The 22,485-nt window shown below is 47.0% G+C and overlaps 3 protein-coding genes and 1 non-coding gene across 4 annotated transcripts; 2 read left to right on the forward strand and 2 right to left on the reverse strand.

Moving 5' to 3' along the window:
* Window positions 1-1,256: 1,256 nt before the first annotated feature.
* LOC147961744 (putative calcium-binding protein CML8) lies at window positions 1,257-2,955 on the reverse strand. The gene is made up of 5 exons (XM_087538065.1): window positions 2,712-2,955; window positions 2,225-2,415; window positions 1,913-2,093; window positions 1,718-1,820; window positions 1,257-1,611 (listed from the first exon to the last, which is right to left on the reverse strand). The coding sequence occupies exons 1-5, from the start codon at window positions 2,712-2,714 to the stop codon at window positions 1,541-1,543; spliced, it is 549 nt and encodes a 182-aa protein (XP_087394191.1). The 5' UTR covers window positions 2,715-2,955; the 3' UTR covers window positions 1,257-1,540.
* Window positions 2,956-4,147: 1,192 nt separating this feature from the next.
* Window positions 4,148-6,951, reverse strand: PPD5 (PsbP domain protein (Mog1/PsbP/DUF1795-like photosystem II reaction center PsbP family protein)). The gene is made up of 11 exons (XM_087538064.1): window positions 6,710-6,951; window positions 6,448-6,608; window positions 6,137-6,269; window positions 5,971-6,020; window positions 5,813-5,880; window positions 5,507-5,605; window positions 5,216-5,275; window positions 5,054-5,113; window positions 4,773-4,827; window positions 4,633-4,682; window positions 4,148-4,465 (listed from the first exon to the last, which is right to left on the reverse strand). The coding sequence occupies exons 1-11, from the start codon at window positions 6,775-6,777 to the stop codon at window positions 4,367-4,369; spliced, it is 903 nt and encodes a 300-aa protein (XP_087394190.1). The 5' UTR covers window positions 6,778-6,951; the 3' UTR covers window positions 4,148-4,366.
* Window positions 6,952-7,012: 61 nt separating this feature from the next.
* LOC147961746 (red chlorophyll catabolite reductase) lies at window positions 7,013-9,446 on the forward strand. Its single transcript, XM_087538063.1, has 2 exons — window positions 7,013-7,378; window positions 8,706-9,446. Exons 1-2 carry the CDS (start codon window positions 7,013-7,015, stop codon window positions 9,321-9,323), a joined length of 984 nt encoding a protein of 327 aa, XP_087394189.1. The 3' UTR covers window positions 9,324-9,446.
* A 1,680-nt stretch (window positions 9,447-11,126) lies between these two features.
* On the forward strand, window positions 11,127-22,045 carry LOC125527753 (uncharacterized). The gene is made up of 4 exons (XR_015610893.1): window positions 11,127-11,760; window positions 12,761-13,750; window positions 15,650-16,678; window positions 21,084-22,045. It is a non-coding gene; the product is annotated as an uncharacterized LOC125527753 (transcript).
* The last annotated feature ends 440 nt before the right edge of the window (window positions 22,046-22,485 follow it).

Consider the following 22,485-nt stretch of genomic DNA (forward strand, 5'->3'; position numbering starts at 1 on the left):
CCATTTTTCTTGCGAATTTTTGTCAGTCATGGGAATCGTACATCAGCAGGTAAACATGTGCATCAAAGAATGACACCTGGATCCTGGTGCTATAATTTTATTGGCTCCAAGTGAAGTATAAAGAGGATAAAAACACAGTGGGTTCATCCTTGAGCTCTGCATAGTGAAGATGCATACAACCAACACCACCACACGCCACAAAATACACACCAAAAAAAATTAAAGTCATACAAGACCAAAGCTATGTATAGGCGAGGAAAACAAACCACAAAGCGAATAGATCCACGATTGACAAACTACATCTTGATCATATCTACACCAACCATCTGATGGCACCACATAGACGACAAGGCTTTCTTCAACAACAATGTCTTCAGGAAGGGAGCAACGCTTAAGCGCCGCCGTCATCGGATCCAATCATCCAAGGCTAGAACCTAAGTTTTCACCCAGAAAAACCAGCCCGAGCATATCCAAGCAATGCCTTCAATAAGGTAACAACATAAATAGATCATCATTGTCAGGTATAACCTACTCGGTCAGACCTAGGCTTTCACCCCAGAGCTCGAGACGTCTGATTGCTCCATCGACATCACTTATGTCTTGTAGCTGCCACTTTTCTGCGACCCAATAGGTATATGCGATGTGTGACTACCATAGCACACAACCATCTCTTCGTGTCAAGCCGTCGTCCATAGTTTGCATTTCCTTGCCGAAGTCAACCATCGGAAGAAACCCTACAAAGTCAACTCGGGCCATCTATGATTTATAAACCACGTATGTGGCCCGTTGTGCCCTCGAGGGAAAACCCAAGTGGAAACCTTATCGTTTGTTGTCTTTTTTATTAAAAGATAGGCCTCCCTGCAAAGCACGCACCATTTTTAGGGGTTGGCCGGCTTGTTTGGTTAGGCCAGCCCGGTGATCTTTTATTCGTCCCTGTAAACATTGTGCCGTCTTAATAAAGCTTGTGAGTTTGCCTAAAAATCAATCATTAAAAATGGGGATGGTGGAGAGGTGGAAACGGGACAATAAAAAAATATGACATCGGCTTAGATGTGTAATAACTATTTCTTATTTAGATGAGCGATGAAAGGATCCCTTATTTATTTTTTGACAGGGAGAATACTTTATTCAGCAGACCATAATAGTGATATCATTTACAAGTAAGTATCTATGTGAGAAAAAACATACACCATGTATTATTATTATTATTATTATTATTATTGGCAAATGAACAGCACCACTTGTCTGGGCCAGGATGATTTTGGAAACCCGATTGCCAGTTTGAGGACTAGTCCAGTACATTTCTCAAATTGATGGACTAAAATGTTTCCACAGGACAAATTGTTGGACCCAGGCGCAGCTACAACATGTTTTTTTCTTGAGACATGCGCAGTTACCACAGGTGCAAACATGCGAAACTACACGTGCTACGTATGCAGCAGGATCTAGTAGGCACATGTACAGTACAATCGACTAACTCTGTAAGCCCAGTACTTGGCACTCGTTCTTCCACCCCGCACTTGTCCTCTGCTCATCAGTTCTAGAACCCGGTGCCAAAGCCCGTCCGCTTCATCATCTTCATGAACTCCTCCATGTCGACCTCGCCGTCACCTGCATAAGCATGATCCAATCGAGCCAGCGTAAGCAACTTAGACGGTAGGAAACGTGGAAAACTGAAGTTCAGAGAGATGTGCAGTGCAGTCTGCAGTGCACGGACCATTTTCGTCGGCGGCCTGGATCATCTCCCTGACCTCGTCGAGCGTGAAGTGCTCGCCGGCCTCGATGGCCAGCCGCTGGATGTCCATGTCCGATATCTTCCCCTGCGGAGGATCATGGATGAGTGCATTAACAGAGAGATAGAGATCGCCACAACATATCGCAAATCCAATCTCTTGGTGAGTAGTGTACGTACGTTGCCGTCTTGGTCGATGATCCGGAAGGCCTTGTGGAGCTCGTCCCTGGCGTCCCTCTCCCCCATCTTGTCCGTCATCATGTGTATGAACTCGTCCAGGTCGATCGTCCCGCTGCCGTCCTTGTCCACCTCCGCGATCATCTGCTGGATCTGCTCCGGCGTCATCTCAAACCCCAGCGCTCTGCAAATCAAGAAACATTTATATCCACACATCAAGACACACGAATCATATCAGATGACGGACTCACTCGCTGAATCGCAATCAAAATTCGAAGGTACATGTTTCTGACGACGCCGGAATCAAGTCAGTACCTCATTGCGACGTTGAGCTCCCTTGCATCGATGGTGCCGGAGCCATCGGTGTCGAAGAGATCGAAGGCCTCCTTGATCTCCTTCCTTTTCTGCGCCGTCAGCCGCTTGCGGCCGCCTCTGTCCCTCCTGTAACCGGGCCGGGTGGCGGCATCGGCGGAAGGATCCTGCCGCTGCCCTCTGAAATAGCTCGACTACATGCCGAACGAAAAACAGAGCTCAGCAAAGCATCAGGGTGTGGTTACTCTCCAATGGAGAAACTGAGCTCTTCCTCCCGTGAAGTAGAAGAAAATCACACTTCATAACTGAGTGGGAAAGGAAATCTCTACTTGCACATAGTCTACTCCTACAGTTGGACAGGTAATCAATCAACGCAACAGAGAAGAAAGCAGCAACTAATTAGCTAGAACAACAAGAACAAATCCGGCGATCAAAAGTGAACTTTCCATCAGCATGTCTGCACACAGGACAGGATACATCAATCGCGTACCATTTGGAGGAGACGAAGGAGAGCAGAGCACCCGCCTTGGCAATTATTGGTCAGCCTGGCTGGCACCTTCTTCTTCTCCTCCTTTCTAAAGACTGTTTCTTGGAGAGGGTGGGAGAATGATCGGGCTGGGTCGTCTTCTTCTCTCCTTAGAAAAAGAGAGGGGAATTGTGAAGAAAGTGCTCACGGAATCACGTTCCCTCGTGTTAAAAACAGAAAGGGGAGAATGACTGACGTGCAGCTTTGGTAGATGCTTTTCCGGGTTTCAGTGGCTGTTTCGTGTTGCGGGAAACGATAGCGCCGTGCGTGCTTGTGTCGCTTTTACGGCCCGGACACGGAACAGGCGGCCCCCAACAGGGGACTGTGACGGCTCAAAGACTCAAGAGTGTATGATTGTTCTATATGTTGCAAGGTAGAAGTACATTAATTCCTCTACTGTTCGCCATTTGATTCTGACGGCTGACCGTGAGCAAAAAATCCGTATTCGCCACTTTCTAACAGGGCCCACTCCAGCACTCTTTGCAAGATGCCCCTTTTATTTCTCGCATTTTGCATCTTTAATTAATAAAGAAACAATGTCCTTAATGAAATCCGTATTTCGCATTTTGCGTCTTTAACGGCGTCCTCGTGTTGTGGTGCGGCTCGGTCGTCCGGAATTGGCTCGAGGCGGCAGGCATCTGAGCGGATGTTTTTCTCCATGCAGCTCGGTTCCTCTCGGACATCACATTTGTTCTAGTTTGTGTTGAGCTCTCGGCGGCTTGATCCTAGTTTCGATGTGGTGGTACCCTGCTCGCCATGGCTCTACTATATAGTTCTTGATCGTGAGCGAGCTGGCTGTTATCTTTCAATTTTTCTTTAAGCTTTTGCCTTTGCAATCAGCATCATTGTATCATAGCCGATTGATGGCTTTATTAATTTAAAGAGGAGCCTTATGCCTTTTCTCTAAAAAGCACATGGACGCTTTTGGGACAAAATGTATTTAAACCCGAGTAGGAAATAAAACCCGACAGGCCCAGATCGCCCATTTGGGCAGATAGGATAGAGAGCCGATCGATTCTCAAAAAAAAAGACCTGATCTTTAATCATGAAATCAGTCAAATACACTTCTATAAACGAGACGGGACATGCAAAAGCAGCTGACAGAATTGAACCCGTGAAAATATAAATTGTTACACTGACAAGAAACTTAATGCTGAATAGTAAGCACCTAATGGAAAATACATGTGCGGTCATAGGATGACATGTTGCTTGAAAAATGAACTTATATTGTGGAATGGAGGGAGTAATTAATTAATTGTGCGACTAATTTGCGCTAACTATTTTTGCCACGTCTACGTCAAACTGCACTAACTATTGGCTGTTACGTGATGCCTTTTTTCTCTATTTGAGTAAAGTAGAAAGGGGCTTCGACAAAAATGATGGTTGTTGCATTCTCAAAATACAAAAATAATAATGGTGGTTGCATTGTTTATTGCCGTTGGGTACGTTTGACATTCATAATTTACTAAAACATCCAATTCGTAGTAGATTGGCCAAAAACTAAAGTATCTAGAATTCGTTCCATAGAGCTGAAAGTGCTACCGGAGCATCTATTACAACAAACATGGACCAAAACTTGAAGTCGTCGGATCGCCAAAACTGCACGAAGAACGGTCACATCACCAAAACCTCCATGGATCCTGGTAAGGAGGAACATATTTCTCTGTCGGGGGGAGGAGGTGAAAGGATGCCACAGCCTTTTGTAGCAAAGGTCCCATCTGCGTTCCATGAGAGGTTTAATCGTTAGTAAGATGATGAAATTACGTAAGATAGGTTCAAAGAAAAAGACATGTTTCTGTTAAATGAAAATAATAAAACGAACCCACAAATACTTTTTTTTTGTAATAACATAAGAAGAAACTATCAAAAACAGTATAGAACTTACAGATTCCCACTGCTTGCTGAGAGTGGAGGCATTTAACGAGTAGAGAAAACCTAGTGAAAAGAAAGGGGAGTGAACAAAGCCAACCTATAAATACAAGGGACAAAAATGTCTTGAAAAAGAATGCAAAGATGAAACAATACCATCTCGCTCAGCAGTACATGCTACATTGTGCCGAAACAGATTAGGTTCTGGTGCCTGAGACAACAAAGATTACAGGTTACCTTATATTCTTGCACAACCTCACCACCAACTCACCATCAACTAGTTAATGCAGTGCTTCAGAAAGCATTATGATGCAAAATTGTGTCCCTTATTTTTCTATTATGATGCAAAAAATTGTCCCTTATTTTTGTAGATGTATGTTTTGTTATCAAATATATAGGTGGCAGATTCCTATAAAATAAGGTAAGAGAAAGCTTACCGATTTTGTTGGTGATTTCCGAACAATGTATTCATAGTACCAGTATGGCTCTCCATCAACCTAAAAAAAAATGTTAGTATGTGCCAGATGCATGTCAACTCCAGAAGATAAAAGATGACTACAATCATCATGAGGTCACCGACAAAAGTAGCCAGAGCTTACATCTTCTGTGTGTGCATCAAGGACAGAACTCTCCGCCATTCGCTGGCTTGTTGTTACCTTCTGCAAACGGATGTAGGGTGTCATAGAATATACATTTGACGAAAGGTGCATGTCTAAGTATATAAACTGGCAATCCTTTTGGTTGAACTTTGCTATTTAGATATACCAAATATGTGAAAAGCACGATAAGTTAACTAGAAAAAAGTTCCTCTGAAATTAATATGGTACGTGATTGCTCTTGACAAAAAGAAAGAGACCATTTTCATTTACATAAAAACAAGAAATAATTACCAATGAAGATTTGTCAGACAAAACGCAATCAGCGACATTTTTTGCAGCCCAAGTGGTCTTGTCTTTCGAAGGTAGAAAGCGTGAGCTTGGTGGCCCAATCTGAACCGGAAAATGGATGAGCATCAGTATGTTGCATTAATGCTCATTTTATTCTACTTTTGGGAGCTCAACTGACACGAGGCCATGTACACAATCTGTTTGAACATCATCAACTTGCACTAAACCATCGACCAAATTGGTGACAGTATCTGTTGCACATAGCAAATTTGGGCATCTATTAGTACCAGATAGTATTTTAGGAATTACCGAGACAGAGATGACGGCATTGTTGATCATGTCGAGGCGCTCCGATACGATGCGTTGCCGTGCATCAGCTGCAAAGAGTTTGTCAGGTTCGCCTCCCTCTCGAACACACACAGGAAGACTCTGAAAAATGTGCCATTGCTATACCGGGGGCTACTCACGAGATAGTGGCGCCGCAGAGGAATATCGCTCCGATTTCCTGGACTCTACCCTGGAAAACAGAGCATCAGTAAGTTTTGCCCTATGCTCGTGAAGAAGGCAGCAGACCATGTATGTAAGCAGGGCATGTTTCATAGGAAGCTTCAGACAGGGGACTGAAAAAAATACCATCTGAAGGAGGTTTTCTTCCCTGGCAGCTGAACCGGGTAAAGGAAAGAGTAGGCGTTGGTCTCATCTACCAGCATGGCCATCTTCACGCCGTCGTCGTCCACCTCGGTAGCAGCAGCGCACGATTCTTCCACTGGATCAGCATACATGACCAAAGCATTTTCACATCAGAAAGGAAGAACAGTATCACAAACCATCATCAGAATGTGGAGACGCTCACAATGCCATCCACAGCCCACGAGTAAATCGGAGGACAAGGGAATCTACAACTCAGGAGAGATCGTCGTGAGTGAGTAACTGAGTATGCCCACCTGTAATCGGGAGAACAATCGCAAAGGAGGAGACGAGGCCGGACAGCACGAGCTGCCTCCTCTCCAGCCCGCGGCTCCACGAATCGGGCGCGCACGAGCACGAGACCGCCCTCCTCCTGGACGGCGGAGCGCACCCTGCTGCGCCAGCCGCGCCCTTGCTCCTACAGAGCTCCCAAGAATCAGCACGCAGAACAAGAACTATGTCGGGCGCGGAACAAGGGGATCAGTACACATGTGTGTGGATGGAATGACGCGTACGTACCTGGGGTGGACCGCAGAGGAGGAGGAGCGAGGGAGGGGGGAAGCCGGGGAGAGGAGCGCCGCCGCCATGGCCGCCCGGTCGCCGGTGGCCGGCCTCACTCCCGTCGAGGAAGAGCAGAGGACGGAGCGCCTCGGCTACGAGGACTCGAGGAGACGTTATCCTGATAGCACGGCCCGGTTACTCCACGGAGACGCAGTGACTCGCTGGCATTAACTCTGCCCCACCTTGTTTCTCTGCCCATCCAGTGGCTGGAGACCGCACAACTCTGCCAACTTATTTCACACCTCGTCGCTGTCGCTTGCCATGCTGCTCCGGCCAGATCACGGCCTCCGCGCGCCGCCAGCGCCCGCCCGTGCCTCCGTCTCCGCGGCGGCGATCCCTGCCGTCTCCCGTCTCCCTCGCGGCGCGCTCGGGCTCCCCCGCGCGGCTTCTCCGCTCAGGGGCAAAACGTCGAGCGCCCTGCGCGCGTCGGCTGGCCCGGCGGAGCCGGCGGGCATGCCGTCCGTGGCGCACCGGGAGGTGGCGCGGGCCGTGGCGGAGGAGGCGGTGGCGCGGCTGGGCGACCGGCTGCTGCCCTCGGCCGTGCCCGCCGACGTCGCCGAGTTCAGCAACGGCGACGGGACCGCCCTTGGATCGCTCGACGTGCGCCGCGGCGCGCCTGACTCCTCGGTACTTCCTCTCGTCACAGAATAGAATACATCCGTTTTCTCTCGCGAGCAACTAGTAGCGGCTGTTCTTAGCTAGAGATATCACTCACAGAATAGAATTCACCACGGCTCAACTAGAATCGGTAGAAATTTGCTCTGTGATGACAAGACACCAATCGAACAGAGAGTAGAATTGAAGGATCGGACGAGAGGATGGTTAGCTGGAAACGGATATCCGTTTGCGCGTCAACTAATTCCGGACGAAGGGAGCAGCAAAGAACCCAAGTTGAAGTGCATCGTTCTAGCAATTTGCTGTCAAACCATGCAATTAATTAGTATATTATATCTTGTACCGCCTCCGTATCAAAATGCAAGAAGTTTTTTAGATTAAGAGCATCTCCAACAGCCGCGCTAAACAAGCGCCGCGTTGCAAATTTTGCCATTTTAGCGCGCGCAACCTGTAGACAAACTTCAGGGGGCGTGCAATAACCGTGCGCGCGGCATATGTAGTTGGGCGCGCGGTCCAAAACGCCAACTCGTGCTGTGTATTGGGGCACCGGCTTTCGCGCGCGGCACACACGAGCGCTCGCGTCGCACTCTCTCCTCCCCGCCACCTTCACCCCGCGCGTGCCGACGCCGGCGAACTTGACCCGATAGACGCACGCGCCGTCACCCCGCTCACCCCATCCTACAGCCGCGACCCCTCCCCCGCCGCCGCTGCTGCCGGAAACCCTAGCACGGGGAGCGTTGGCCTCGCCACCGCCAGAGCTCCTCCGAGCATCGGCCTCGCGCGCTAAAATCATCTTCGGAGGAGGAAGAATCGTCTCCCGAAGATGAGGACGAGGCTTGATGTGTCTTTCGTTTGTGTCATGAACTTGGTTTGCATTTTGAAATTGGTTGGATGAACTTGTGGGCATGAACTTTTATTCATCAACTTGTTTGTGTTAAATTTATATGTCATATTCATTGCATTTTGAATGTTTCAAATTCATTTTATGTCCAAAATGCAACATATGTAATGCCTCGGCGAGTCGCGCACGCTGCATTTTTTGCGCGCTGCTAGAGCGGCGCGCGCGCTGCATTTTAGCGCGGGTGTTGGAGCCAGCGCTACCGGCCGTGCAAAACCAGGCGAAGGGCGCGCGGCAAAGTAGTTTTTTCGCGTGCGGCGCGTAGCGCGGCTGTTGGAGATGCTCTAAGTAGTGTAGTTATTGCAAGTCGGTGATTGTAGCAGTGGAATCATGAAAACTGACTCACTTATAAAAACTTGCTTTACTTTGCTTGCTCCTTGTGATCATATAACAGCAGCAAGGAACACCAATTACAGTTCAAGTGTTCTTTCTTGTCTACAGATCGATTTCATGCTGCAGTCGTCGCTTCACTGCAAAGTCCCGAACGGTGCGATCGACATCACGTCTCTCTTCATCAACCTAAACGCCTCGACGGACGCACCACATTTCGTCATGGAGTTCATACAGGGCAGCCCAACTTCAATGGTCGTGCTTCTGGATCTACTGCCACGGAAAGACCTCGCGCTCCACCCAGACTACATCGAGAAGTACTATGAAAATACCGAGGCGGACAAGCAGCGCAAGATCATCGAAGAATTGCCGCAAGCCCGCACGTACCTTTCGCCGTCTCTCTTCGTGCGCAGCGCGTTCTCTCCGACGGCGGTGTTCTTCACCATTGACTGTGGGCGAGGAGGGGAGAGTGTCTTGGAGGAGATAGTGCATGGTCAGCTGGCGTCTGTTGTTAAGGGTGTTCTTCAGGTCTGGCTTGATACTTGCGCCGGTGGCACCTCGGAAATGGAAGAGGGTGAGAGGGAGATCATGGTCAGGAGGGATCGAACTGTAAGATCAAAGTCGATCGAGGTCGACCTGACCGCGAATTTGCCGAGGATGTTTGGCCCCGACGTGTCCGGCCGCGTCATCGCTGAAATTCGCAAGGCCTTTGGGGTACAAGAGGCCTAGCATTCAGAAGTAGAAATGTGACGTCCCCTCGGGGACATCCGATAAGAAGTAGAAATGTGACTTTAGATTACAAGCCAATGGGAATGTAAATAGTTATTTGGTGGAAAATGTTTCTAATCTGCAGTCCGTCTTGCCAGAATCGCTGAACTGAATGCTGTGATGATGATTTGCCAACACGGTCCAATATCTTCATCTTCTTTTTGTGTATGAAACGACTCTTGCGGCCTCACATGTGGTGATCTGCAGTTTTGGATAGCAACAGTACAGAGGTTTGGCAAGCTTTCTTGGAGCTACGCATTCCTTTCTACGTGCCGACTGATCTGTGACTGTGAGAAGCTAAACATTATCCTTACACACACGGAGTTTCACGGGCGTTTTAACGGGCTGGTGCTGACATGGCAAATTTTTGGTTTAAGGGAGACGCGCGGGCCCCACTCACCTGAAAATTAGGGGATGAGAAGTATTACAGGGAAGGCCCGTAATCAGCACGTAATGGGTCCGTGTTTAGAGCAACTGTAGCAGACCCCGCATCCGGCGCGAACCCGCATAATTCCGACGATTATACGGGCTCGGCCCAATATTCTGGCCAGACCAGAGCCCGCATCGTTATCCTGCCCGTAAAAGTTTTTGCCGCACCCCGCAAACGCTTCCCCCGAATCAGTATAACTGCAGTTTTGCGGGGCAGATGCGGGGTGAAACCCTATCCCCCCGCAGCCGCGTTTGCCCCCACTTTCCCACCATGCCGCTCGATTTCTCGCCGCCGGCGAGCCTGCGAAAGCCATGGACGGCTCTGGGGATGAGGAGGAGCGCCGCCGCCGCGCCAAATTTGACGTTGCGAGCAAGCGGGGGGCGCATCGGTGACTCAACCGCGGTAGCCGGCCGCCGCCGACCTTCGACCGCCACGAGCTCGAGGACTTCGATCGCGAGCTCGCCCGTTGCCGCCACGCCTCCTCCAGCAACTGGTCCACGGGAAGCTCATCCGCGGGCACATCGAGCTCGCGGCTCGTTCCAGTGAAGAGAGAGCCGAAGGAGGCAGAAGAGGAGCTCCTGCCTCGCGCCGTGCCCGATGCGCCGCCGCACCGAGGCGTCATCGGGATAGCCTCCGGGGCAGGAGGAGCTCCTCGAGCGCGTCGTCCTCGAGCAGTCGGCGAGGGTGCATGAGGAGATCGAAGAGCGCATCCGGCGCGAGCTCGAGTATGAGCGGCTCTTCCTCGAGACGGGTGTCACGGCATCGCAGGCGCACGCATCGAAGGAGGCTGACCTGCGCGTGATGAACGCGGAGCAGGCGAAGCTCTACATCGACCTCGACTCGTCCGACTCCTCCGAGTCCGACTGAGCGCCGCCGGTGGGCAGCTACCGCAGGAGCTCCGATGAGCTCAATTTTGTTGTAGTGGTAAGGTAGCGTAGGCCCTGTCTAGCTACGGCGACCTTTAATATGTATGTATGTGCTGTGTACGAACTTATGTGAAGAATAACCATCTATGTGAGCGAGCTCTGGCGAGCTGTTGCTTAAATTTCTCGCGTGAAATGATTTTTAAAAATTTTATGGGTTTGTTTACGGTTTCTATTCCGCCGCCGTGTTTTTCAGCCTGCACAAGCGTTCCCGTGCGAATTGCAAACATAATTTACAGTTCGGCAAAATGTGGGGACTGCTAGAGTTGCTCTTAGCATTTTTTTCTTAGATGATCCAGCGTCTCAAGGTGAATTGTCACGTCCATGCAGAGCCTAGAGGTGAACGTGTGACTGACTGTGGGTCCGCCTCGCCGTGGGCGTGTGTTGTTGACTAGTATAGTACTTTGTATGAGTGATGAAGGGTCTGAATCCTAATCTGAAACTCTCATCCTCCCCGTGTCCCTCTCCCTCCTCCTCTGCTTCTCTCTTCTCCTCCCCAATTCCCCCTCAAACCCTAGCCGTCGATCCGTGAGTTCCCTCCGGCGGCGCCGCCGCCCCGATCGCTCGCCTCTGCATCAGCCCCAGCCCGCCGTTCGCGCCGCGGCAGCGGTCCATGGATTTCCGCTTCGGCGCCGGCGACCGCGGGCCGCCCGGCTATACTTCGTCCGTCCCAGGGCCTTTGCCGCCGCCGTTGGAGTGGCAGGCGGCACCGCGAGAGCTCGTCATTCGCGAGCAGGTGACGCGGCGGCTCACCGAGGAGTGGGCCAAGGACGATCCCGCCTTCGCCCGCGGCCTCAACGAGGGGTTCTTGGCCCCCGATTGCTTCATGCCGCCTCCACCGCACGCGCCGATGCCGATGCACCCGCTCCCGCACGCGCCGCCGCCGGCGCCTTTCGAGGGGTTCGGGCCTCCTCGCCTGCACGTGCACGCGGGGTTTGGGGAAAGGACGCGGTTTCTCTTCGGGGCGAAGTGGGGGTCTACGCCGCGGCCAGATCCGAAGCGCATGCTCAAGCTGCTTGTGACCGAGCCCTCCGGGAGACCCGAGGTATCTGGGCACAAACGAATCTTCTTGGCATTGTTCAGGCCAAGCCATTATCATCGCCGTGCTACTACGCCTGAAGTTCTTTTCCAGATTCGGCATGAAAACCCTTTACTTTCCTCAGAAGCACCTTCTGTACCTCTGTTGTGTCATTTCAGAGTCACGCGCACTATCTGTTCTGAAGATGATCTCCAGATTCGGCCTTAAAAACTGTTACTTGGCTCTTCTGTATTCCTGTCCTGTCATTTCAGAGTTCTGCACACTGCATGTTCCTCTTTAGCTCAATGTTGCTGTACATTTTATGCTTATTTCGCTTGTCCTATTAGATTTAACTTTAGCAGCAACTTTTAGTTTTCTAGAAGATCTGGATCTCTCATCAAGTCATGCATAAGCATAAGTGGGCAATCCTTGATATCAAGAGGAAATATTTCTTTGCTTAGTTCAATGGAACACCAAATTTGGTAGGAATAGATCGGGACAATTGCTATCATACTGAATATTGCCCTTCCAGATAACCGAAATAATCAGCTAAGATATACTCCCTCCGTTCCAAAATAGATGACTCAGCTTTATACTAACTTTAGTACAAAGTTGGGTCATCTATTTTGGAACGGCGGGAGTATGATTCAGTCATATGGTCTGAACTTGAGTGGAAAAGAGAGTATTCCTTTTTGTAGAAAAAGGGTGACAGGTGAACAGACTGATTCTTGTCACCACTGTTTGGTGAAAGTTATGAGGTTATTTCTGGTGCTAATATTGCTTACTGGGTACATCAAGGCTCAGATCAGAGTCAGAGTTTGAAAGGATGCTGTTGATTTCCCATTGATTCTACTTGTCTCCATGCATTTATTTGCTTGGTATCTTTAGCTGTAGAGGGATACTTTCAATCATGAGACATAGTTTCGACTTGCAACCATCTGAATAATCATAACATGCTATTATTTTAGAGCTACAAGATGTTACATATGCACACCTCATTAACTATTGCGTTGAATCTTAATCTCAGGCTCTTTCACCGAAGGTTCCAATGATGAAGAGGAAAGCAGATGAGAGTGCTGCAACTACTGTCCCAAACAAAGTACAGAAACAAGCCGAGGACTGGAGCTGTGCACTATGCCAGGTTAGTGCACCATCTGAAGCTGGTCTAAATGAGCATCTTGGAGGAACAAAACATAAGGCGAAGTTGGCACAATGTGGCGTCAGCAAGGCGATCAAAGATGACAAAAACTGCTTGCAGACGACCACTGGGAATGAGAGCAACACAGATCCTTGTGATGCACCTAAGAAAATATGCATGCTAGTAGACAGTGCAACATGTGAAGCTGGTGTAAATGAGGATCTTGGAGGAAGAAAACATAAGGCGAAGTTGGCACAATGTGGCGTCAGCAAGGCGATCAAAGATGACAAAAACTGCTTGCAGACGACCACTGGGAATGAGAACAACACAGATCCTTGTGATGCACCTAAGAAAATATGCATGCTAGTAGATGGTGAAATGCATGAAGTTGTCCGGAAGAACGACAATCTGTGGTGTGATCGCTGCAGAGTCAGGTGTCATAGTAAAGTCATCATGGCTGGCCATCTGCGGAGCAAGAAGCACAGTAAGTTAAACAAGGTTAGGACATCGATAAAGGCTGTGAGGACAAATACCAATACTAAGGAAGGTTTGCCTTCTTGTGGAAGTCAGGTAAATACAAACAGCCCTACTGAAATTCCAGCGGTAATTGAAGGCGACCTAAATATGACCACCGGAGTAGATGAAAGCGGCCCTGTAGAAAATCCAGTCCAGAAAGAAATCCATCCGCGGAGCAAGAAGCACAGTAAATTAAACGATGGTTGGACATCAATAAAGGCTGTGAGGGCAAATACCGATACTAAGAAACAAATCCATCCGACGAGCAAGAAGCAAGGTAAATTAAACAATGTTTGGACATCGATAAAGGCTGAGAGGACAAATACCGATACTAAGGAAGGTTTGCCTTCTTGTGGAAGTCAGGTAAATACAAACGTCCCTACTGAAATTCCAGCGGTAATTGAAGGCGACATAAATATGACCATCGAAGTAGACGAAATGTTTTCTTGTTAAGTTTCTTTGATATTGGTAATCAAGGTAGGAATCTTATAAGTCTTCGAATCCAGTTCAATAGATCTCTTATAAGGTACTCCCTCTGTAAAGAAATATAAGAGCGTTTAGATAACTAAAGTAGTGATCTAAACGCTCTTATATCTCTTGATTACTAGTGTCTAAGCAACTTTGCAAGAGAAACATTGCTCCCTAGAAGTATGTATTCTTGTTACTCCCTGGACATGTCTTTCACGTGGAGATGAGTTAATTATGTAGAATACCCAGTTTCAACTTTGCCTAAGCTGCTTGTGTGGTCCTTCTAGCGAGTTTTGATTGTCACCCTCTGTTTACATTAATGTGAAGTAGGTGGGATGAGTTGAGCTGGTGATGAGTAGGGTTTCCCTGAGTGCTAACCCGACTCCAGTTCGTAATTTATTTAGGTCTTTTAGGTGTGGCTCAGGATTTACATTTGCATATGTTGTGTGGAAAGCTGCTCGTTTGAGTAGTTGCAGCATGTACTCATCAGTAGCTGTTTCAGAAAGAGTGCAGTCACTGGTGATATAGTGATTAGAGGATATATATTATCCAAGCATCCTGATGAGAATATCAGGCAAAAATGCTTCTAGAGCTGTAAATCCCATGAAAAATGAGGTGTAGGTTCTGACGTTTCTTGACTGACTTATAGTGCTCGGGAAGGTTGTGATCTGTATGCATGCCAAATCTCAGCGTCAAATACAATGTTACTGGCAAGATATTTGGTACTGACATTTTGGATTAGTGTAGAATATGGCCTTCCTGGGTAACATAAATGATGGTCTTGAAACTTCTGCCCCGAGTATATTCATGGAGTTTGTGACTTTAGAAAGTTTTTTGCTGGATATGCCCTCGATAGTATCGTCCACAGCAGCTTATCTCAGGTGTCGCTGGGAGAAACACAACAAATCATGGGAGATCAGAAAACGCAGTGAACACCATGGCAAGCTTGCAGCCAAGAAGCAATCCATGTTCTGTGGCCCCACTGTTTATTTCTGTTAGGCCAGAGTTGCAATGTCTCTGCATTGCTCAGCTGTTCTACCTTGTCTAGTTTCAATTCCGGATTGTTATAATTTGTACCCCAGATAAATCGGGTGTTATATATAGCCTGGGTTCCCGTATCTTCTGAAATAATTTATACTGATGGCTGCCCTTCTAGCTTGCGTTTGTTCAGAATGTACCTAGCTAGACAGATAGTAAGTAGCCCGTTACACCTCTTGTCTGTGCATTACATGCGACATGAACAACGGCCACACTGTGACCTTGTGAATGTTACACAAAACAGGTGATAAACTGACTCAAGTTTGGAATTTATTTAGTTGTTTTAAGTGTCCGCGCTCAGGTTTGCTTCTGCATATGTTGTGCTGAAAAGTTGTTCTTTCTTAGTAGTTGCAGCATGTACTCACCAATAGCTGTTTAAAAACAGTGCGCGCACCAGTAATCTAAAGAGTGTATTCCTTTTGTAGCAAAAGGGTGACAGGTGAACGGACTGATTCTTGTCACCACTGTTTGGTGAAAGTTATGAGGTTATTTTTGTTGGTAATATTGCTTACTGGGTACATCAAGGCTCAGATCAGAGTTAGAGTTTGAAAGGATGCTGATGATTTCCCATTGATTCTACTTGTCTCCATGCATTTATTTGATTGGTATCGGTAGCTGTAGAGAGATACATTCGATCACGAGACATAGTTTCAACTTGCAATCATCCTAATAACCATATAACATGCTATTATTCTAGAGCTACGGGATGTTACATATGCACACCTGATTAACTATTGCATTGAATGTTCATCTCAGGCTCTTTCATCAAATCCAAAGGTTCCAACAGTGAAGAGGAAAGCAGATGCAAATGCTGCAACTACTGTGCCAAAGAAAGTACAGAAATTAACCAAGGACTGGAGCTGTGCACTATGCCAGGTTAGTGCACCATGTGAAGCTGCTCTAAATGAGCATCTTGGAGGAAGAAAGCATAAGGCAAAGTTGGCACAGCGTGGCGTCAGCAAGACGATCAAAGATGGCAAAAACTGCTCGCAGACGACCACTGGGAATGAGAACAGCACAGATCCTTGTGATGCACCTAAGAAAATATGCATGCTTGGAGGAACAAAGCATAAGGCAAAGTTGGCACAGTGTGGCGTCAGCAAAACAATCAAAGATGGCAAAAACTGCTTGCAGACGACCACTGGGAATGAGAACAACACAGATCCTTGTGATGCACCTAAGAAAATGAAAATATGCATGCCAGTAGACGGTGCAATGCATGAAGTTGTTCGGAAGGACAAATACCTGTGGTGTGATCACTGCAGAGTCAGTTGTGATAACTATGCCACCATGGCTTGCCATCTGCGGTGCAAGAAGCAGAGTAAATTAACCAAGGTTTGTTCATCGATAAAGGCTGTGAGGACAAATACCAATACTACGGAAGGTTTGCCTTCTTCTTGTGGAAGTCAGGTAAATACAAATGGCTCTACTGAAATTCCAGCGGTAATTGAAGGCGGCATAAATATGACCACCACGGTAGATGAAAGCGGCCCTGTAGAAAATCCAGTCCGGAAAGAAATGACAAAAACGGCCACCATAAAGGCTGTGAGGACAAATGCTGATACTAAGGAAAGTTTGCCTTCTTGTGGAAGTCGGGTAAATACAAACGGCTCTATTGAAATTCCAGTGGTAATTGAAGGCGACATAAATATGACCACCGCAGTACATGAAAGCGGCCCTGTAGAAAATCCAGTCCGGAAAGAAATCACAAGAATGGCCACCATAAAGGCTGTGAGGACAAATACTGGTACTAAGGCAAATTTGCCTTCTTCTTGTGGAAATCAGGTAAATACAAACGGCTCTACTGAAATTCCAGCGGCAATTGAAGGCGACATAAATATGACCACCGCAGTAGATGAAAGTGGGCCTGTAGAAAATCCAGTCCAGAAAGAAATACAAAGAATGGCCACCATATGGGCAATGTTTTCTTGCTAAGTTTCTACTGGTAATCAAGGTAGGAATCTTGCAATCCTACGAATCCAGTTGAACAGATAGCTTATAAGGTATATAACTTGATTGCTAATGTCTAAGCAACTTTGCAAGAGAAACATTGCTCCCTAGAAGTATGTGTTTTGTTACTCCCTGGACATTTCTTTCACATGGAGATGACTTGTATATGTAGAATGCCCAGTTTGAACTTTGCCTAAGCTGCTTCTGTGGTACTTCTAGCCAGTTTTGATTGTCGCCCTCTGTTTATGTTAAAGTGAGTAGGTGGGATGGGTTGAGCTGGTGATGAGTAGGGTTTCCCTGAGTGCTAACCTGACTCGTTTGTAATTTATTTAGGTCTTTTAGGTGTGGCTCAGGTTTGCTTTTGCATATGTTGTGTGTAAAGTTGTTCGTTGATTAGTTGCAGCACATACTCATCAATAGCTGTTTCAGAAAGACTGGTCAGCATTAATATATAGTTGTAAGATGCATATATATTATCCAAGCATCCTGATGAAGACAGAAACTGGCATATATGAAATATCAGGCAAAAATGCTTCTAAAGCTGCAAATTCCATGATAATGAGGTGTAGGTTCCGACAATTCTTGACTGATTTATAGTGCTCGGGAAGGTTGTGATATGTATGCATGCCAAATTTCAACGTCAAATTTTGGTACTGAAATTTTGAATTAATGTTTGGTACTGAAATTTGGCATTAATGTAGAATATGGCCTTCCTTGGTATTTTAAATTATTTTAGAGATGATCTTTGAAACTTCTGCCCCGAGTATTCATGGAATTTGTGAGTTTAGACAGTTTTTTTGCTGGATATATATACCCTTGAAAGTTTCGTCCACAGCAGCTTATCTCAGGTGTTGCTGGGAGAAACCCAACAAATCATGGGAGATCAGAAAACTCAGTGAACATCATGGCAAGCTTGCAGCCAAGAAGCAATCCATGTCCTGTGGTCCTGCTGTTTATTTCTGTTAGGCCAGAGTTCCAATGTCTCTCGCATTGCTCAGCTGTTGTACCTTCTCGAGTTTGAATTCTGGATTGTTATAATTTGTATCTCATATAGATCTGGTGTTATATCTTCTGAAATAATCTATACTGACGTCTGCCCTACTAGCTTGTGTTTACTAAGAACATACCTAGCTAGACAGATAGTAAGTAAGTACTCCCTCCGTCCGGAATTACTTGTCGTAGAAATGGATGGAAATGAATGTATCTAGAACTAAAATACGTCTAGATACATCCATTTCTCCGACAAGTATTTCCGGACGGACTCTATTTCTTCGACAAGTATTTCCGGACGGACTCCATTTCTCCGACAAGTATTTCCGGACAGAGGGAGTAGCTCGTTACACCTCTTGTCTGCATTACATGTGACATGAACACCGACCACATTGTGACCTTTTAATGTTACACAAAATAGGTGATAAACTGACTCAAGTTTGGAATTTATTTACTTGTTTTAGGTGTCAGTGCTAAAGTTTGCTTCAGCATATGTTGTGCTGAAGTTGTAATTTCCTAGTGGTAGTTGCAGCATGTACTCAGCAATAGCTGTTCCAAAAGTAGTGCGCGCACCAGTAATCTATAGAGGCATATAGAGCATACAAGCATCCTGATGAAGAGAGAAATGACAGATATGAAATATCAGGTGAAAATGCTCATATGGCTGTAGCATTCCATGAAAAATGTGTAGGTCTCGATGATTCTCAATTCATTTATACTGCTCGGGACGGTTGTGTTCTACTATCTCTGTTCCTAAATATAAGTCTTTTTAGAGATTTCACTATAGACTATATTCGGATGTATATAGATATGCCTTTTAGAGTATAGGTTCACTTATTTTGCTCCGTATATAGTCTATACAATGAAATCCATGCCAAGTTTGAGATTCAAATGCAATGTTATTTGTGAGATATTTTGCTTGTAAATTTTATATGTTGATAATGTGGAATATGGTATGCCCAAGTACTGCAAATTAAAGTGGTATTCGTAACTTCTGCATAGTATTCATGGAATTGTGTGACTACGTTTTTTTGAGAGTACGCCTAGGCGTATCATATTTTTTTATAGAAGGCGGGAAATTCCAAGAAGACTGACGTAGTATAAACTCAACTAGCCACTACATACATTAGAATTTACAACCACAACATAAAAGGTGTAGCCTAAGTTAGAAAGACAAAGTATGTCACGACCAACACCGGTCCCCTCTGAAGACAATTGAAACTCATCCATCCATGAATGCCTAAAAGAGATTGATGAGTAGGTGGAGGACTTGACAAAGGCATCGTATTGGACACATAAGTGACAACATAAACAACATCTCAAAAGATCGACCTAGGACAACAACGAGCATTAAAGGAATGCAACACACGACCTCTACAACAATGAGCATCAAAGGAATGTAACCCAAGACCTTCAAATCTCTCCGCGTACATAATGCTCCGAATTGAGAAACGACGTCGCCATCGTCAATTCAGAACCGAATCTAGGCTTTCGCCCGAAAATAACAACCAAATTCTAAATGTCAGGGGAGGGGAAACACACCTCAACGACGCCTCCAAAGACGCCTCAAGGATACTTGGGCCGGTCGGTTGGGCCCGATTTCAGAGGAACCCAACGGGATAGTCTGGAAACCCCCGCAGCACGCCGGACGAAGCCGACTGTTGCTCTGCATTCTGCACTGCACTGCACCGCCGCCGCCGCTCCGATCGCTCGCCGCTGGATCTACCCCACCTCGGCACTCCCGCCGCGGAGGTCCATGGAGTTCCGCTTCCGCGCCGGGGACCGCGGGCCACCCGGCTCCTCCCCACCCGCGCCCTCCAGCTCCCCGCCGGCGCGGTTCTCCCACCCCCGCGACGGCTATGCCGGTGCCGTTGCTTCGGGCACGCAAGGTAAGCACCGCCGGAACAGAGCGTCCGACTTCACTCCCCGGAGCGCCCGAATCCCTGACGCTCTCCGCCCCTCCGCGCAGCAGGGCCTTCGCCTTCGCCTTCGCCGCGGCCGCCGCTCGACTGGGAGGCGGCGCGGCGGGAGCACCTCATTCGCGAGGAGGTGAGGCGGCGGCTCGTCGAGGATGAGGTGCGCCGCGAGTTCGAGGCCAAGGGCGACCTCGCCTTCGCCCGCGGCCTCCACGGGGGCTGGGGGCCCGACCCGTTCCTCGCCCCCGGCTGCTTCATGCCGCCGCCGCACGCGCCGATGCCGATGCCGATGCGCCCGCCCCCGTACGCGCCGCCGCCGCCGGTGCCTTTCGACGAGTTTGGTGCCTGGCAGGGGTTTAGGCCTCGCCGGCACGCCGGATTTGGGGAAAGGATGCCGTTCCCCTGTGAGGAGGGGAGGTGGTCTCTGCCGCCGCAGAAGCCGAAGCATAAGCTCAAGCTGGTTGAGATCGAGCCCTCCGGGACACCTGAGGTATGTGGGCACAAATCTTTCTCAGATTCTTCAGGCAAAGTCATTATCATCGTAGTACTACACCTGAAGTTCTTTTCCAGATTCGGCATCGTAGCACCTTCTGTAGAGTCACGATTCACGAACACTATCTCTTCTGAAGATGCTTTCCAGATTCGGCATAGAAAAACTGTCACCTGCCTCAGAAATTACTTCTGTATTTCTGTGATGTCATTTCAGAGTTCTGCACACTGTCTGTACATTTTATGTTTATTTCACTTGTCCTATTAGATTTAACTTCAGCAGCAAATTCTTGTTCCCTTTGTATCTAAAGTATAAGTCGTTTTTTCAGTTTAAATTGAACTGCAAAAACGTCTTATATTTAGATACAGAGGAAGTAGAAGATATTTCAAGTCATGCGTAAGTCGGCAATTCTTGATATCTAGAGGAAATATTTCTTTGCTTAGTTCAATGGAATATCAAATCTTGTTGGACTATACCGGGACAATTCTATGATCTAGACAGAATATTCCCCTTCCAGATAACCGTAATGATCAACTAAAATATTTGATTTAGGCAGACGGTGTGAACTTGTGTGGCAAAAATAGTATTCCTTTTGTAGAAAAAAGGGTGACAGGTGAACATACTGATTCTTGTCAGAACTGTTTGGTGGAAGTTATGAAGTTATTTTTGCTGGTGATATTGCTTACTGGGCACATCAAGGCTCAGATCAGAGATACATTCAGTCATGAGACATAGTTTCAACTTGCAAACATCTGAATACTCATAACATGCTATTATTCTAGAGCTGCAGGATGTTGTTAGATATGCACACCCGATTAACTATTGCATTGAATGTTCATCTCAGAATCTTTCGCCAAAATTGAAGGTTCCAAGGCTGAAGAGGAAAACAGATGCCAATGCTGCAGCTACTGTACCAAAGAAAGTACTGAAACTAGCCAAGGACTGGAGCTGTGCTCTATGCCAGGTTAGTGCAACATGTGAAGCTGGTCTAAATGAGCATCTCGGAGGAAGAAAACATAAGGCCAAGTTGGCCCTGTGTGGCGCTAGCAAGGCAATCAAAGATGACAAAAACTGCTCGCAGACGACCACTGGGAATAAGAACAGCACAGATCCTTGTGATGCACCTAAGAAAGTACACATGCTAGTAGACGGTGAAATGCATGAAGTTGTTCAGAAGAACAACTATCTGTGGTGTGATCGCTGCAGAGTCAGGTGTGATAGCAATGTCATCATGGCTGGCCATCTGCGGAGCAAGAAGCACAGTAAATTAAACAAGGTTTGGACATCGATAAAGGCTGTGAGGACAAATACCGATACTAAGGAAGGTTTTCCTTCTTGTGGAAGTCGGGTAAATACAAACGACTCTACTGAAATTCCAGCGGTAATCGAAGGCGACATAAATATGACCAGTGAAGTAGATGAAAGTAGCCCTGTAGAAAATTCAGCCAGGAAAGAAATCAAAAGCATTGCCGCCGAAGTAGAAATTCCAGCGGTAATTGAAGGCGACATAAATATGACCAGTGGTGTAGATGAAAGTAGCCTTGTAGAAACTCCAGCTGGGAAAGAAATCAGAAGCATCGCCAGTGAAGTAGAAAGTATAACCATGGCTACCGAAGTACATGAAAATAACCCTGGGGAAACTCCAGTTGAAACAAAGAAGGAAAGCACAGACATGACAAATGATGTGTGACAAGTCGTGCCAAAGGAGGAGTAACAGTATACCTGCTCTTTGCCCAAGCTTCTTGCTTCTACCCTTTCGTTGGACATGATCTTATCGTGGAACGTATGCTTAGCTCAGTTTCATCATCAGATGTGGGGTTCTCTCTTACCATCCACATGTACTCCCTCTGTAAAGAAATATAAGAGCATTTAGATTACTACTTTAGTGATCTAAACGCTCTTATATTTCTTTACGGAGGGAGTAGTTTATAGGGTAACAATAATGCATATGGGCAATGTTTTCTTGTTAAGTTTCTTAGATACTGGTAATCAAGGTAGGAATCTTACAAGTCTATGAATCCAGTGCAATACATGGCTTCTAAGGTATCTAACTTGATTACTAGTGTCTAAGCAACTTTCCATGAGAAGCACTGCTCCCTAGAAGTATGTGTTATTGTTACTCTTTGGACACGTCTTTGACATGGAGATTATGTTTTTTATGTAGAATGCCCCACTTTGAACTATACCTTAGCTGCCTCTGTGGTACTTGTATCCAGTTTTTATTGTCGCCCTCTGTTTGTTTATAT

The sequence above is a fragment of the Triticum urartu genome, chromosome 7A (assembly GCF_056163025.1).
Source record: "Triticum urartu cultivar PI428250 chromosome 7A, HENAU_Tu73, whole genome shotgun sequence".
Taxonomy (NCBI): Eukaryota; Viridiplantae; Streptophyta; class Magnoliopsida; order Poales; family Poaceae; genus Triticum; species Triticum urartu.

What these genes read in the sequence shown, in the direction of transcription:
- LOC147961744 (XM_087538065.1), bottom strand. An exon ending in GAGCTCAACGTCGCAATGAG is followed by an intron (nt 2,094 to 2,224) that starts GTACTGACTTGA and finishes CTTGATTTGCAG; the next exon opens with AGCGCTGGGGTTTGAGATGA. An exon ending in CCAGGCCGCCGACGAAAATG is followed by an intron (nt 1,612 to 1,717) that starts GTCCGTGCACTG and finishes ATGCTTATGCAG; the next exon opens with GTGACGGCGAGGTCGACATG.
- PPD5 (XM_087538064.1), bottom strand. Translation starts at nt 6,777, where the DNA reads ATGGCGGCGGCGCTCCTCTCCCCGGCTTCCCCCCTCCCTCGCTCCTCC. An exon ending in CTCTGCGGCGCCACTATCTC is followed by an intron (nt 5,881 to 5,970) that starts GTGAGTAGCCCC and finishes AACTCTTTGCAG; the next exon opens with CTGATGCACGGCAACGCATC. An exon ending in TCAGCAAGCAGTGGGAATCT is followed by an intron (nt 4,466 to 4,632) that starts GTAAGTTCTATA and finishes CATGGAACGCAG; the next exon opens with ATGGGACCTTTGCTACAAAA.
- LOC147961746 (XM_087538063.1), top strand. Translation starts at nt 7,013, where the DNA reads ATGCTGCTCCGGCCAGATCACGGCCTCCGCGCGCCGCCAGCGCCCGCC. An exon ending in GCGGCGCGCCTGACTCCTCG is followed by an intron (nt 7,379 to 8,705) that starts GTACTTCCTCTC and finishes TCTTGTCTACAG; the next exon opens with ATCGATTTCATGCTGCAGTC.